Source organism: Amblyraja radiata, chromosome 2, assembly GCF_010909765.2.
Source record: "Amblyraja radiata isolate CabotCenter1 chromosome 2, sAmbRad1.1.pri, whole genome shotgun sequence".
Lineage (NCBI taxonomy): Eukaryota > Metazoa > Chordata > Chondrichthyes > Rajiformes > Rajidae > Amblyraja > Amblyraja radiata.
Window position 1 is genome coordinate 18,978,101 of NC_045957.1, and position 13,475 is coordinate 18,991,575.

General features: G+C 42.1%; 1 protein-coding gene across 1 annotated transcript; it reads right to left on the reverse strand.

Annotated features, from left to right (window-relative positions):
- Positions 1-2,141: 2,141 nt before the first annotated feature.
- On the reverse strand, positions 2,142-13,475 carry bet1 (Bet1 golgi vesicular membrane trafficking protein). Its single transcript, XM_033042608.1, has 4 exons — positions 13,049-13,475; positions 11,000-11,094; positions 5,398-5,454; positions 2,142-4,166 (listed from the first exon to the last, which is right to left on the reverse strand). The coding sequence occupies exons 1-4, from the start codon at positions 13,065-13,067 to the stop codon at positions 4,011-4,013; spliced, it is 327 nt and encodes a 108-aa protein (XP_032898499.1). The 5' UTR covers positions 13,068-13,475; the 3' UTR covers positions 2,142-4,010.

The following is a 13,475-nucleotide window of genomic DNA, read 5'->3' on the forward strand; positions in this document are numbered from 1 at the left end:
AAAGAGGCAGGCGTAGCTGGGGCCCATGCGTGTGCCCATAGCTACGCCTTGTGTTTGGAGGAAATGGGAGGAGTCAAATGTAAAGTTATTGAGGGTGAGGACCAACTCCGCTAAGCGGAGGAGAGTGTCAGCGGACCATCGGTACCGACTGGCTATCCACCGGCATACCCAGCATTGAAGAAGGTCTTTATGGTAGAGTGGCTAGACAGAAGCCTCAGTAAAAGGCACATGACAGCCCGCTTAGAGTTTGCCAAAAGGCACCTAAAGGACTCTCAGACCATGAGAAACAAGATTCTCTGGTCTGATGAAACCAAGATTGAACTCTTTGGCCTGAATGCCAAGCGTCACGTCTGGCTGTACTTGAGGCTGTAATAGCTGCCAAAGGTGCCTCAACAAAGTACTGAGTAAAGGGTCTGAATACTTTTGTAAATGTGATATTCCAGTTATTTCTTTTTAATTAGTTTGCAAAAATTTCTAAAATTTCTAATCGTACAATATTAGCTTACAATAAAGTTGGTTTGAGGAATACGTTCATATTTTTTATCACATTTTTATTCTGGGGTATTGTGTGTAGATTGATGACTAAAAAAAAAGAATTTAATCCATTTTAGAATAAGTCTGTAACGTAACAAAATGTGGAAAAAGTGATGGGGTCTGAATACTTTCTGAATGCACTGTATGTGTCACAAACATCATGTATGTTATTCCATAACATTAATAATTGCAATTCTTTTTAGGGCACTACTATTATTGAAAGTTTTCTAAACTTTCATTCTATTAATGTAGGGAAGTATTTTCAACGTATCTTCTATCTTTCATTTTCATCTGCTTCTCAGGCTATGCTTAAGGCTATTTTACATTCAATCATCAAATCATAATGCAAGTAACATTTTCTATACCCCATGACATTTACAATTTAATATAAATGCTATCACGGATCATTTATTGTCACAACCTTTTGGTCCTACAAAAGCATCCTTCTGTATGTATTCTTAAATGAATATAATCAGGCAACAAGATCTCGACATTGTTAATACTGCAAACTTATGTTCCACTTTCCTGCAAGAGCACTGTTCGATATTCAGGTCTATGAATCACAGTGCTGTGGAGAGCTAATGGAACTAATGGCACCAGGAACAAGCCTGATATTCTGGGAAAATACAATCTTGTATTGCCGCTATATCAACATTTTTAACAAATAATGTTTCTGGCAATATTATAGTAGACAATGATGGAACATTCAAGCAATCGCCGTAACTCCTAAAATTGTTTCAAAAAACATTACTAGTAGAGGTATCATTTGCTCTTTTCAGTTAATTTTGATTATCTACAACAGATCTCAAAATGCTTCTGCCATCAAAATACAAGTTATTTCCAGAAATACAATGCAATTTCACGATAGGTAAATCGAGGACCAGAGGTTTAAGATGAAGGGGAAAAGATTTAATAGGAATTTGAGGGGTAACCTTTTCACACAAAGGGTGGAGGAGGGTGTATGGAACAAGCTGCTAAAGAAGGTAGTTGAGGCTGAGGCTATCCCAACATTTAAGAAACAGTTAGACAGGTACATGGATAGCATAGGTTTTGGAGGGATATATAGAGCAAACCCAGCTAGGTGGGACTCGTGTAGCTGGGACATGTTGGCCGTGCCTGTTTCTACACTATATCACTCGATGACTATAATTTATTTGAAATGGTGCTGTGGATAGCTTGTTCTTAATCTCCCTCTAATACAGTTGTGTGCCAAGGATCTTGTTATGGTTATAGATTGATATAGCGCTTTGCGCTTCTAAATACAACAATGCCTTTTCTCTGACCTCTTTAGTTGCTTCCCATAACTTTTTCTCAACTCCTGCTTGATGTCACTTTCTTCCTGCAAATAACTTGGGACTACATAACTTTCAAAAGACGTTTGCAACCACAAATAATTAAAATGTTTAAAAATGCAAATGGTGCAAATAAAACCACATTTGGATAGTACTTTGCTCATGAACAGGAAAGCATTTGGAGGTTTACAACTGGATCATATCCCCACCATTCCTCTATTTATAGGGATATTCAAAAACATTATCTTGCCATTAATATATGTTCAACTGAAAATACTGTCCACAATCAGTAGAAATAAACTATGACAAGTAAAAGAAAATTCAAAAAATTTAATTGTAAAGTATTTTGGTGTACATTTGAATACAAATAATAATTGCATCCAATGTATGGATCTTCTATTTATTTATTTATTTATTTGTTGTCACAACCAAGGACCACCATTTTAGACATGTATAATTAGCTTTCTTTGAGAAAAGATTCTGAAAGCATAACTTGAGAAAAAGTGGTTACCACAACAGTCATAAATCAGGGCAAGCGTTCACTGATGTTAAATTATTTGCAATATTCTAGTGTAGCCAGTCCTCACCAGGAACCAGATGAATCCTTCTCACATTGACTTAACATAATATATAAAAGGTTAGGCAAACCAGGATTGAAATTGGCCTTTTGACCAATTCCAGCATTTTGCAATGCCAGGAATTTTAAAATCATTTATAAGATGGATTTTTGTTTCAAAAGCAATTACATAGGTTCCAATAAAAACATGAAGGGATAAACTGTACCAAAGAACTGGTTGCCGCAAATGCTGATCCAACTATTTTACACGTAACTGATGAACAGTTGAAGTAAACAAGAGTTAAACAAAACACCAGCAAGATAGGAAATCAACCTTCCTTTAAAATCACTACTGTAAAATTAGTTAAAACTGCTCAGCCAACTGCAACTGAAATGATTCAAGGAAACATCCTCAACAAAAAGATAGACACAATAACCTGGAGTAACTCAGTGGGTCAGACAGCATCTCTAGAGAAAAAGAATAGGTGACGTTTCGGGTCGAGGCCCTTCTTCAAAATATCTTCGGATAAATCTTTTTGTTTTGTTTCATATTTACCCATTCTCCTTGAGTTCCTCTGCATCACCCTTTCACTTCTGTGTACAGAAATGAAGCCAACTTCACCTGCCATCTTTGCCCACTCCATACCCATGGCTTTCCACAATTATTTTTGAATTTCCAAGCATCTCATGAAACAAGCACTGTATCTTACAAAGAACATGTAAACAATATTAGCGTACAATAAAGTTGTTTTGAGGAATACGTTCATATTTTTAATCAAAAAAAGGCCTTTGCATCATATTGGATTTGCAATAACCAGGCAACCCCATTAGTGGTGCACTCTCTTCTGAATGTGCCTTAAATCAGCTTGGGAGACAATCTTGCTTTTCGTCTGCTTTGGGATGCAGACGTCAACTGAAATTTATTAAGACACTGTTAAAAATCATCGACTATTGTGAAAAGTAATTTAATAGAATCTTTTGTGTAAAGATTCAAGGTTATTCAAGCGAAAGTAATAAAATATAGCACGGAATGTCACGGAATAACTTAGCATTACCTGATTTTCCTTCTTATTCCAAATTACAAAATAAGTTGGCAATGCGAGTGAAAAATAACATGCAGCATCAGAGAAAGGGTCTATCCCTTGCTCTGCTACTGAGCAGCTCATTAATGTGCTGCACCACCATAAAATGCTCAAATCCAATTGGCACAAGTTAAGCACAAAGAGTTATCAATGGTACATTTTACAAAAAGGTGCTATTTATTTTTTCCATAATAGTCCCATAACTAGCAAAAGTAATCATAAATGTCATGCTATTATTGTGACAAAAATTGCATACCTCACGTGATTCATTGATCACCTTTGAACCCACAGAGCCATTGTGGAAGCAAAGTTATCTATGACCCCAAGGGATTATTTCAGAAGATGACTACTACTGACATTTCTCATTTTATAAACATGGAACGTTCTGATAAACAAACATTGAAAAAAATGAAACAACAGTCTACAATGTGAATGTAATGTTAAGAAATAGTCTACAACATAATCACATCAATTATCTTATAGAGAAGGGCCTATACAGTAATGTGTAATAATTTAGATCCAGATACTGGAATAGGATAATTTATTTCACCTTAGTTTAATAATCCAATAAAGAACAAAAAAGACAAAAAGTGCAAAAAGCATCATGTAACACAAGACTTTTGTTTGGTTCCCACGAGATAAATGTTTGAGTCGACCCATGGTTGCTCCCAGCAGACCACCTGTAGATTCAAATCCTGAATCCTGTGAAGAGTATGGATACATAGCTGAAAATACACCTCCAAAGTATACAATGGATTATATAACCTTTAACACTACTAGGTGCTGAATGATTAATGTAAAATCAAAGTTCAAATCTAAAAACAAAGGTTTGAAAAATTACCATACTTCAATAGTTATTTACATCAAGTAACAAACTGATGAACATCATTGTGGAGAAAAGAACTGGACATGCTGGGTTTTTTAATGAAGATAGACACAAAGTGCTGGAGTAACTCAGTAGGTCAGGCAGCATCGCTGAAGAAATAGGGTTGATAACATTTTAGGACGGGATCCTTCATCAGCCACCATCATTCAGCCGTGATCATCATGGATCTGTTTCAAGAGCCTATGAATCCTTGTACAAAATCATTTTACTGCAAACATATTTTATTCAATTCCTCTCATAATTTATTAGCTTTCATATATACCAACACAATTCAAGCTACCTTTCAAGCATTCCTCATTATTTGGACACATTAGTTTTGCAGACATTAACTACTGAAGCAACAAAGGGCTTTACCATTATGTCCACCTTCTAGCTGCACACTTAAGCCCCTGTCCCACGATGCGAGTTTACCCAAGAGCTCTCCCGAGTTAAAAAAAAATCAGACTCGTGTATTTTTTCACTCGTGAAAATTTTTCACGCTGTTGAAAAAACTTCACGAGTTTCCGCGTTTCCCGAATACCTGCCGTTAACATTACGAGCTGCTACGAGGCATCCACGAGCTCCGACGTACCCGCTACATACTTACCACGAGTTTGATTTATTTTTTTAAACTCGGGAGAGATCTTGGGTAAACTCGCATCATGGGACAGGGGCTTTATATTTGGTTGAATACTTACTTGCTTATTTTTTTGCAATGACTGCAAAGTCAGGAAGTGACAAATCTTGACCAACATAAAGAATCAGTGGGATAAATAATTTCCAGTACAATCCCCTTACTGACATAATAAAGTATTTGTGATATTGTAGCTGATTCATGCTCATTAAAATTCCATTATATCAAAATGCTTAAACCCAAACTGCTGAAATTAGAAAATGAACTATGCATCAACGACACATACTTCAAATAGGGTCTCGACACAAAACACCGGCTGTCCATTTTCCCTCATGGATGCTGCCTGATCTGCTTGGTTTCTCCAGCACTTTGAATGTTGCATGCAGACAATACATTTTTACTGATATCTGATTGAGAGTGTACTTGACACGTACCATTTCATCCAGCACTTTGTTGTGGTACTTCACTTCAGTTCCAATATCAATGGAAAGCTGTCAGTAGGGGGAGATATAACAAAATACGAAATGTTTATTTGTCCTCGGATGTGTCATTTCATATTTCTAAATTCCAATAGGTGTGCTATAAATTATGATGATCACATTTTCATTTAATAGCACATTTCTGGTGTCTACCTAGCAGCACAGCAAAATGTTGCTGGAAATTTTCATGACATAGTGGCACAGCCAATACAGCTGATGCCTCACAGCTCCAGTGATCTGGGTTCAATCCTGATCTCTGGTGCTGATTGTGTGTTCTGCCTTTACGGCAGTTTCCTCTCACATCCCAAAGATTTATAGGTGGATAGGGTAATCGGACAATTCTTCTTGGTGGTTTAAGTGAGCCATAGAATCGAGGAGAAAATGATGGACATTTGGGGAAAATTAAATTGGCTTTATTGTCAATGGGTGCCTGCTAATCAAGTGTTTAGCTGCTAGGCCAAATGACTGTTTTTTCTGCCTTCTCACAGTTGGTCCTCCTGATCAAAGAGAATGAAAAGCCTTGGATAACTTTCTGCTGGACCTAATGATTACACACTACATTACATTAAACTCTCTTCACTTGCAAAGTCAGTTCAATGCATTCTTCATGCAATCCAATTTTGGCTTCTTTAACTGTTCTTTTTGTGTTTTAATTCTATTTCCATCTCTGTACCCAGAGGCCAGTAAGTATTTCCAAAAGGTATAGAGCAAAGGTCACAGGAATAAGAGTCGAATTAGACCATACGGCCCACCAAGTCTACTCCGCCATTCAATCATGGCTGATCTATCTCTCCCTCTTAACCCCATTCTCCTGCCATCTCCCCATAACCTCTGACACCTGTACTAATCAAGAATTTATCTATCTCTACCTTAAAAATATCCAAACAGATAAGTACACATGCATTGGAATTGTTCAATTATTTGCATTAAATCTCTTGTTTCAAATAATTATTCATGCATTAATTATTATGCACTGTTATATGTGCAATTATTATGCACAATAATAATGATGTACAGTTATAGGAATGTGTATGCGATTTAATATAAAAATAAAACAATTATTGCAGTCATGGTGTAGTTAGAGTTGCAACAGAGGCTGTACATAATGTCAACCTCTAGATACATTTTGAGCATGAAAAATACAAAAAAAAACATACTGGAGGGCATTCTACGGAGGTTAAACCAATTCAATACACTTTGTTCACGTTTTACTGCAAAGTCATAAGTGCCCTGTATTTAAACTAATTATGTTGTGCATCCCACAGGAAATTTTACCCAATTTTGTAAAAATCTATTTTCAAACAAGAATCAGCAAGCACAATTCAATAAACTACAAAAATCAGATTTTTCTTTACAAAAAGAAAGAGAATCCTTGCTTCAAATTATTAGTTATTGAGTGATTTACTAATTACTGAATAATTGGATGAAATTAATTTAGCATCTATATAATTAAAACTCTCATCTAGACCACTTCCTGTTTGCATTGTGCTTTGATTTTAGAAAAAAACGCTACCACATATGGCTGTGATTTTTTTGGCCATCTTACTCAGTCCTCCTCCGCTGCGCAGGCCCCGAAGATTTTTCCCATCGATGAAAAATAAAAGACTTATTAGTGTTTTAAAAATCTTGAGATTCTCTCTCCTGTCAATCACCGCCATGAAGGCCACACCCCTTCCGGTGGGAGGGGGGAGGAACTATAAAACATGGAAGTGTGGGCGTGGCTCAGCCTGTCTGCAAGATGATAAGGGAGAGGTCACAACTCTCTGTCTGAGCTGGGAAACTACAGAACACTGTGAGTATGCAATGTACTTGAATAAATGATTTGTTAGCCCTTAATGAAAATGAAATTAGTTATTTGGCCTGCCCTGTGCTTGAAACTGCAATGGCAATGGAAATGAAGTGAAAGTGCAATGAGTTGTTTGACTTGAGCCTGCCCTGTGCTTGAAAGTATAATGCAGGGCTCGAAATTAACGGTTGCCCGGGTGCCACAGACCACTCAAAGTGCCGCCGGGCAACTAAACACAGAGTCATTTTGCCCGGGTTGGCAACCAGATACTGGTTTGTACCGAAGATAGACACAAAAAACTGGAGTAACTCCGCGGGTCAGGCAGCATCTCTGGAGAAAAGGAATGCGACGTTTTGTGTCGGCGGTGACGGCTGTATTGCGTGGGAAAGATACTAGGTGCGGAGTGACGAATGGTCGCAGCGAATGACGGGCCCCGAACACCGACAGCGGCTCCATCTCCTCCTCCTCCCGCCCCCCGTGATAAGGGCCGCTGCTTGCAAATCCGCTATAGGATCTTTGCCGCTAACGGCGCACTTTCAAAACAAACCCTCCCGCACACCGAGGCCAGGAGCAGGGAGGGAGGAAGGGAGGAGGAGGCCTCGGCGTGCGGGAGGGTTTGGTTTGAAAGTGCGCCGTTAGCGGATTTGCAAGCAGGAGGAGGGGATGGAGCCGCTGTCGCGGTCGCTGTGCGGGACCCGTCATTCGCTGCGACACTTCTGAAGCAGCTGCACCATAGATCCTATAGCTATGGGATCTTTGAGCTGCATCGCTCGGCCCCGCACCTTGCTGTTGGCTGGCGGAGGAGGGAGGCGGTGGCGAGGAGTTCCCAACGGCCAAGGCAGCGGGGCGATGTTGTCCGAGGAGCGCTGACCTTCCTTCCTCCCCACCTCGCCCCCCTTCTCTTTCTCTCTCACGCCCCCTCCACCCCCTCCCCTTATCCTGGGACCCCTCCTCTACATCCAGCACTGATCCCCATTTCCGCCTCTATTCAGTTCTCACTGACATCCCCTGTGCTTCCTTCCCCATCTCCCCCCCCCCCAATCTATTCATCCTGCGCTGATCACCCTATCCACCTCGCATTAATTCTCCTGCAACCCCCCCGCTCCCATCCATCCTACACTGGTTCCCCAATTCACCCTGTACTTACCCCTTTCCCATCCATCCTGCACTTCTCTTCCAACCATCCTGTACTGAGCCCCCATCCATCCTGTACTAATCCATGCATTCATCCCGTACTGACCCACCCTCCATTTACCCTGCACCTTCCCCTCATTCATCCTGTAGTGATTCTCCATTCATCCTGCACAGACCTCTGATCCACACTGTACTGATCCCCCCCCCCATTCATCCTGCGCTGATCTCTCCCCCCCATCCATCCTGTACTGATCCTCCCATTCAAGAAGAATGGGGGGAACAGTCTGAAGGGTCTCGACCCGAAACTTTGCCTATTTCCTTCGCTCCATAGATGCTGCCTCACCCGCTGAGTTTCTCCAGCACTTTTGTCTACCCCCATCCATCCCGTACTGAACCCCCCATTCAACACCACTGACATCCCCGTGCTCTCCCCTCACAATTTTTCCTCCTCCAACCAACACGTACTAATTCATTTTCCTCAATCCATCCATTCTGCACTGACTGCCTTCTAATCCCCCCCCCCCCCCGCCATCTACCCACCCCGCACTGATTCACACACACCCCCCTCCCTGACCCTATTGTCCTGGAAATGCCTTCAGAGCAAACATTGACTATGTTTGATAACGGAATGCAATCAAATGTGTTTTAATTCCCAATGTTATTATTTGTTTTAATAATTCATTATATTGTGAACACGTGAAACATTAAAACCGCAGTGTTCGATTGTCACGGCTACCGTTGACACGTTATTACAGAATTCATTTTAACGGCAAATCAATGCTCTTAATATGGAATATCAGTACTGTTATTTAATGAGCAACATTCACAACTATACGTACGCATATATGTTACCATGGTCCAGGATTTATTGACACAGGTTGATCATACGCTGAATAATTCAACCACATTTTTGTTTGGAAGTGGAAAGACCTAATAGAAATTGCATTAATTGCAATGTGTAAAAAGAGTTGAGATACTGTCTTATAATTTCGCTGCATGTCATTGTGGGATATATGTCTTGATTGGTGAATGTTTAGTTTGTGACTTTATTTGAAGCAGAAATAATATGTGAATGCTTCATTGAGTATAATTCTGACTGGTAACTACGCACTTCGTCCGAGCACATTATCGCACGCGTCATGTAAGCCGTCTTAAATGACCACCTAAACTGTCATTTGGCAACCTAAAAAGCTGCCATGGTTGCCCGGCTGGCAACAGGGAAAAAAAGTTAAGCGAGAGCCCTGATAATGGCAATGGAAATGAAGTGAAAATGCAATCAGCTGTTTGGCTTGAGCCTGCCCTGTGCTTGAAAGTGCAGTGGCTTCTTCTTCTTGCGTATGGCGTGCACAGCCTAAAGTTGTAGGACAACTTGTTTTATTTGATTGTGCACACCAGGTTGATTGCATTCGTCGAAACAGGGCGGAACACGTGAAGGTTGCAATCTCCCACCCAAAGTGCAGTGGCAATGGAAATGAAGTGAAAATGCAATCAGCTGTTTGGCTTGGCCTGCCCTGTGCTTGAAACTGCAATGGCAATGGAAGTGAAATGAAAATGCAATGTGCTATTCGGCCTCCCCTGTGCTTGAAACTGCCATGCAATTGGAAATAAAATGAGTTGTTTGGCCTGCCTGAAACCACTAATTTTGGCCCACAGGCCCCTATTATCTGAGAAACCAGTCCCCTTTCCCCAAAATGCCCATATTAGCACAGAAGGAGCATTTTGGCCCAAAAGGCCCGTGCCAGGCCAGGAATAGTCCAGAAAAAGTGCTTTTCACATATTTCACTCAGATTTTATTTTTTTTAAAGAGCACATTCGGCCCAGGAGTCCCTTCGGCCCATCAGTAAGTATTCCCCCTGCAAGTATTAAACCTCACCCCAGTATTTTTCTCCCTCCCTTCATTTGCTCCCTGTGAGATCCAGGCCAGGATAGACTTTCCTCCTTCATTGCTGTGATCTGCAGAAAAAGATGAAAAGTGTCTAAAATTGATTCTCCACCCTCTCCCTCACAGAGTCTCTCACCTGTTTTGGGCAGAATTTCTGGCAGTTTCTGAGCTGCCAGCCCACCAGGCCTGAGTGACTGAGCTGCCAGCACACCAGGCCTGAGTGACTGAGCTGCCAGCCCACCAGCTCTGAGTGACTGAGCTGCCAGCCCAAGAATCCATTTGGCCCACAATGTCCATACTAGCCCTCTGGTAACCAGTCGCCCACTGGCCAGCAATATTGGAATTGGTGTAGAGGTGGAATATTGCGTTGGGGGACCAGCCCTCCCATGTGAATATGGGACCCTACGGGTCCCACTTAGTGTAGTTTATAATAAATGTAGTTTAGAAATAATAGAGCTCCACTCTTTTTACAATAGTCAATTGTAAATATAACCGTTAAGTAAAATGACGTGTTATTCTCAATAAGCAACCGCGTGAAAGTTTTAATTAATCAAACTTAAAAAAAACGATATAGTGTCTCTGTAGATTTTAAGTTTAAATCAACCATTTAAAAATTAACACTGTATTCGGAATTCATGGAATCAGTACCAAAGAATATGAATGCAAGGAGATAAATAATGAAAAATTTAAAATACACGATTCAAAATCACTATTAGTTTACAGGAACAAAATTATTCAGAAGTATTTGAACTTACTGATTTTAATGCAGTCACTTTTTCTCGAAGGCCTTCGGTTAAGTTATCATTTTCCTCTTCATAAACATTATAACCACCTCCAGCGTATCCTTCCCCTGGGAATCAGAAAATTAATTATGGAGAGATGAATTACAAATATTTGCACGGAAACAAATTGCATCTAAAATAAGTACATATTTCAGTCTCCTCCCTGCAACACCTCTTTTAAAAGCCTCCTTAAACCTCATATAGAGTGGTTGTCATCCTAATAGCTTGTTTTCTTTGATTTGTTGTCTATTTTCCTCTCTCTGTGAAATGTGTTGGGTCATTTTCAGACACTACAACAGTAAGTATTTGTACAAAACTTACACCAAAGCAACCTGTTTGTGTGTTACAAAGAAACATTAACAAATACTGCCATATAGGAGACACATGGAGCAGACAACCATAACTGTTCAAATAATTATTTAAATTAGTATTTTTTGGGAATGAAAGCAAACAGATAGTCAGAAAGATTTCAGTTTAGTTTTGAGAAACTGTGTGGAAACAGGCCCGTTGACCCACCAAGTCCACACCAACCAGCAATCACCTCTCTGTTACTTCTATCCTACACACCAGGGGCAATTTACAGAAGCCAATTAACCTACAAACCTGCACATCTTTGGAATGAGAAGGAATGAGTTGCTCTGTGCATCACACCCTTTGACCCGATGACCTTACGTGCAACCCCCCATAGGTCTTAGGGCAAAAGTTCTTGGGCAACAAAAGATCATGTAAATAAAGAACGAGGAGAGAATTAAATTAAAAACTTTGTACAGATACGTGAATTATTTCAGTGTATATTATCAACAACTGAATATATATTTTTATGGCACACGTTGTTCTTATAGCATCAACAGCTAAATAGTTGCACGTAAGATCATCAGGTCAAAGGGCATGATGCACGGAGTAGCTCAATCCTTCTGGAGTACAAGGCAGCTTCCGGCATACACTAGTAACACACGAAACACGTACGTTCTTACCTGTTAGAAACCACCAAAATGGTCAATTTTTGCGCTGTAAAATATTGTGGAAATAAGGGTAACCGTGAGAGAAAACCGGCAAAATCACTGCTGCTCAATGACTTGCGAAAGAGCAGCGTGCTGGCGGATTGAGGGCAAGTCCCGACCCACGACCGCCCGGGGCTGGAGTCTCCCTCCAGTCTGAACCCGAGCACCAAGGTGGAAGCGGCCAAAGGTGCGGATCACTTGGAACAGCCCCCACTCTCCCCTCGGGTCAGCGATGTCCGGCCACGGCCGCCCTCCACCCCGTCTCCCCCAGTGCGGCTGCACTGTGACGGGCTGTGGGTTGGCAGCGCCCACACACGGGGCTGGGTGGAACAGGGTGCCAAAAACCCAGCAACGTCCCCGTCAGCTGCAGCAGAGTTGGGGACAGTCTGGTCCCTCAGCCCAGTCACTGACCACGATGCACCAGCACCCTACCCCCACACCAGGGTGATTCACCCCCTGACCCCCGGACCCAACATCAGGGTGAATCATCCCCCCCACCGGCCCCCACCACCATACCTGACCCCAACACGGGGTGATTCCTACCCGCTCTCTGCTTGTACTCCAGAAGGCGTTGCGTGGCAACAGTACGGGTCAACCTCCCTATAAGTATTTGAGGGAATTTCTGCAGTTCGGGAATTACTTGCAACCAGTTGTACCTCCAAACAGCTATTGATCTTTGTGTAGGAAAGAACTGCAGATGCTGGTTTAAATCGAAGGTAGACGCCAAAGATCTTTGGTAGACACAAAGTGATGGAGTAACACAGCAGGCCAGGCAGCATCTCTGGAGAGAAGGAATGGGTGACGTTTCGGGTCGAGACCCTTGATCTTTACTCAGAATCCTTTGGCTTCTTTCCGTAAATTGCATGACTAAGTACTGCCGGCGAGTTAACGGGGAATAGCTCAGACCAATATGACTGCAGTTTTCAGCTAACTTGAGTTATCCATCTGATAAACAAACTATCACCCACAAACAAGTACATGGTGATCTTTTTAAACAAACAACAACATATCCTCGTCTTACCTAAACCTGCACGCCTCATTTTCCCCAGCTGTCTGGTTTATTTTATGCCCTCTTGTGACGATGGCAGCCTAAGCACAGGATGGTTCACACACCAGCCCCTGTGTGCTGAACTCTGTACCCGACTTCCTGGCAGCGCCACGACATCACTCTGGCGGCGGCGGCGGCCGCGGTACCGCGCGCCTGCTGCTGGGAGAATCTTGTGCAGTCCGCCCGCCGGCACCGGGTTCCAAACCCCCGGCAGCTCGCGCCCCGCCGGCGCCGCGCGTCTCGTCCCGCGGCTGCAAGAGAAGGAGCCGCGCTCCCCGGATCCGCGACCGCCTCCTCCGCGGTCACCAGTGCTGCCCCCCGCACCCCTCCTCCAGCACCGAGACTACACCTCCCAGAGCTCACCGCCTGCACTCTGTCACCACGCTCACGCCCGTGGGCT

Bases quoted from the DNA above. Each gene is read 5' to 3' on its own strand.
- bet1 (XM_033042608.1), bottom strand. The intron at 5,455-10,999 runs GTAAGTTCAAAT...CCCTACTGACAG, and splicing joins AAGTGACTGCATTAAAATCA to CTTTCCATTGATATTGGAAC. The intron at 4,167-5,397 runs GTACGTGTCAAG...TACTCTTCACAG, and splicing joins ACAAAGTGCTGGATGAAATG to GATTCAGGATTTGAATCTAC.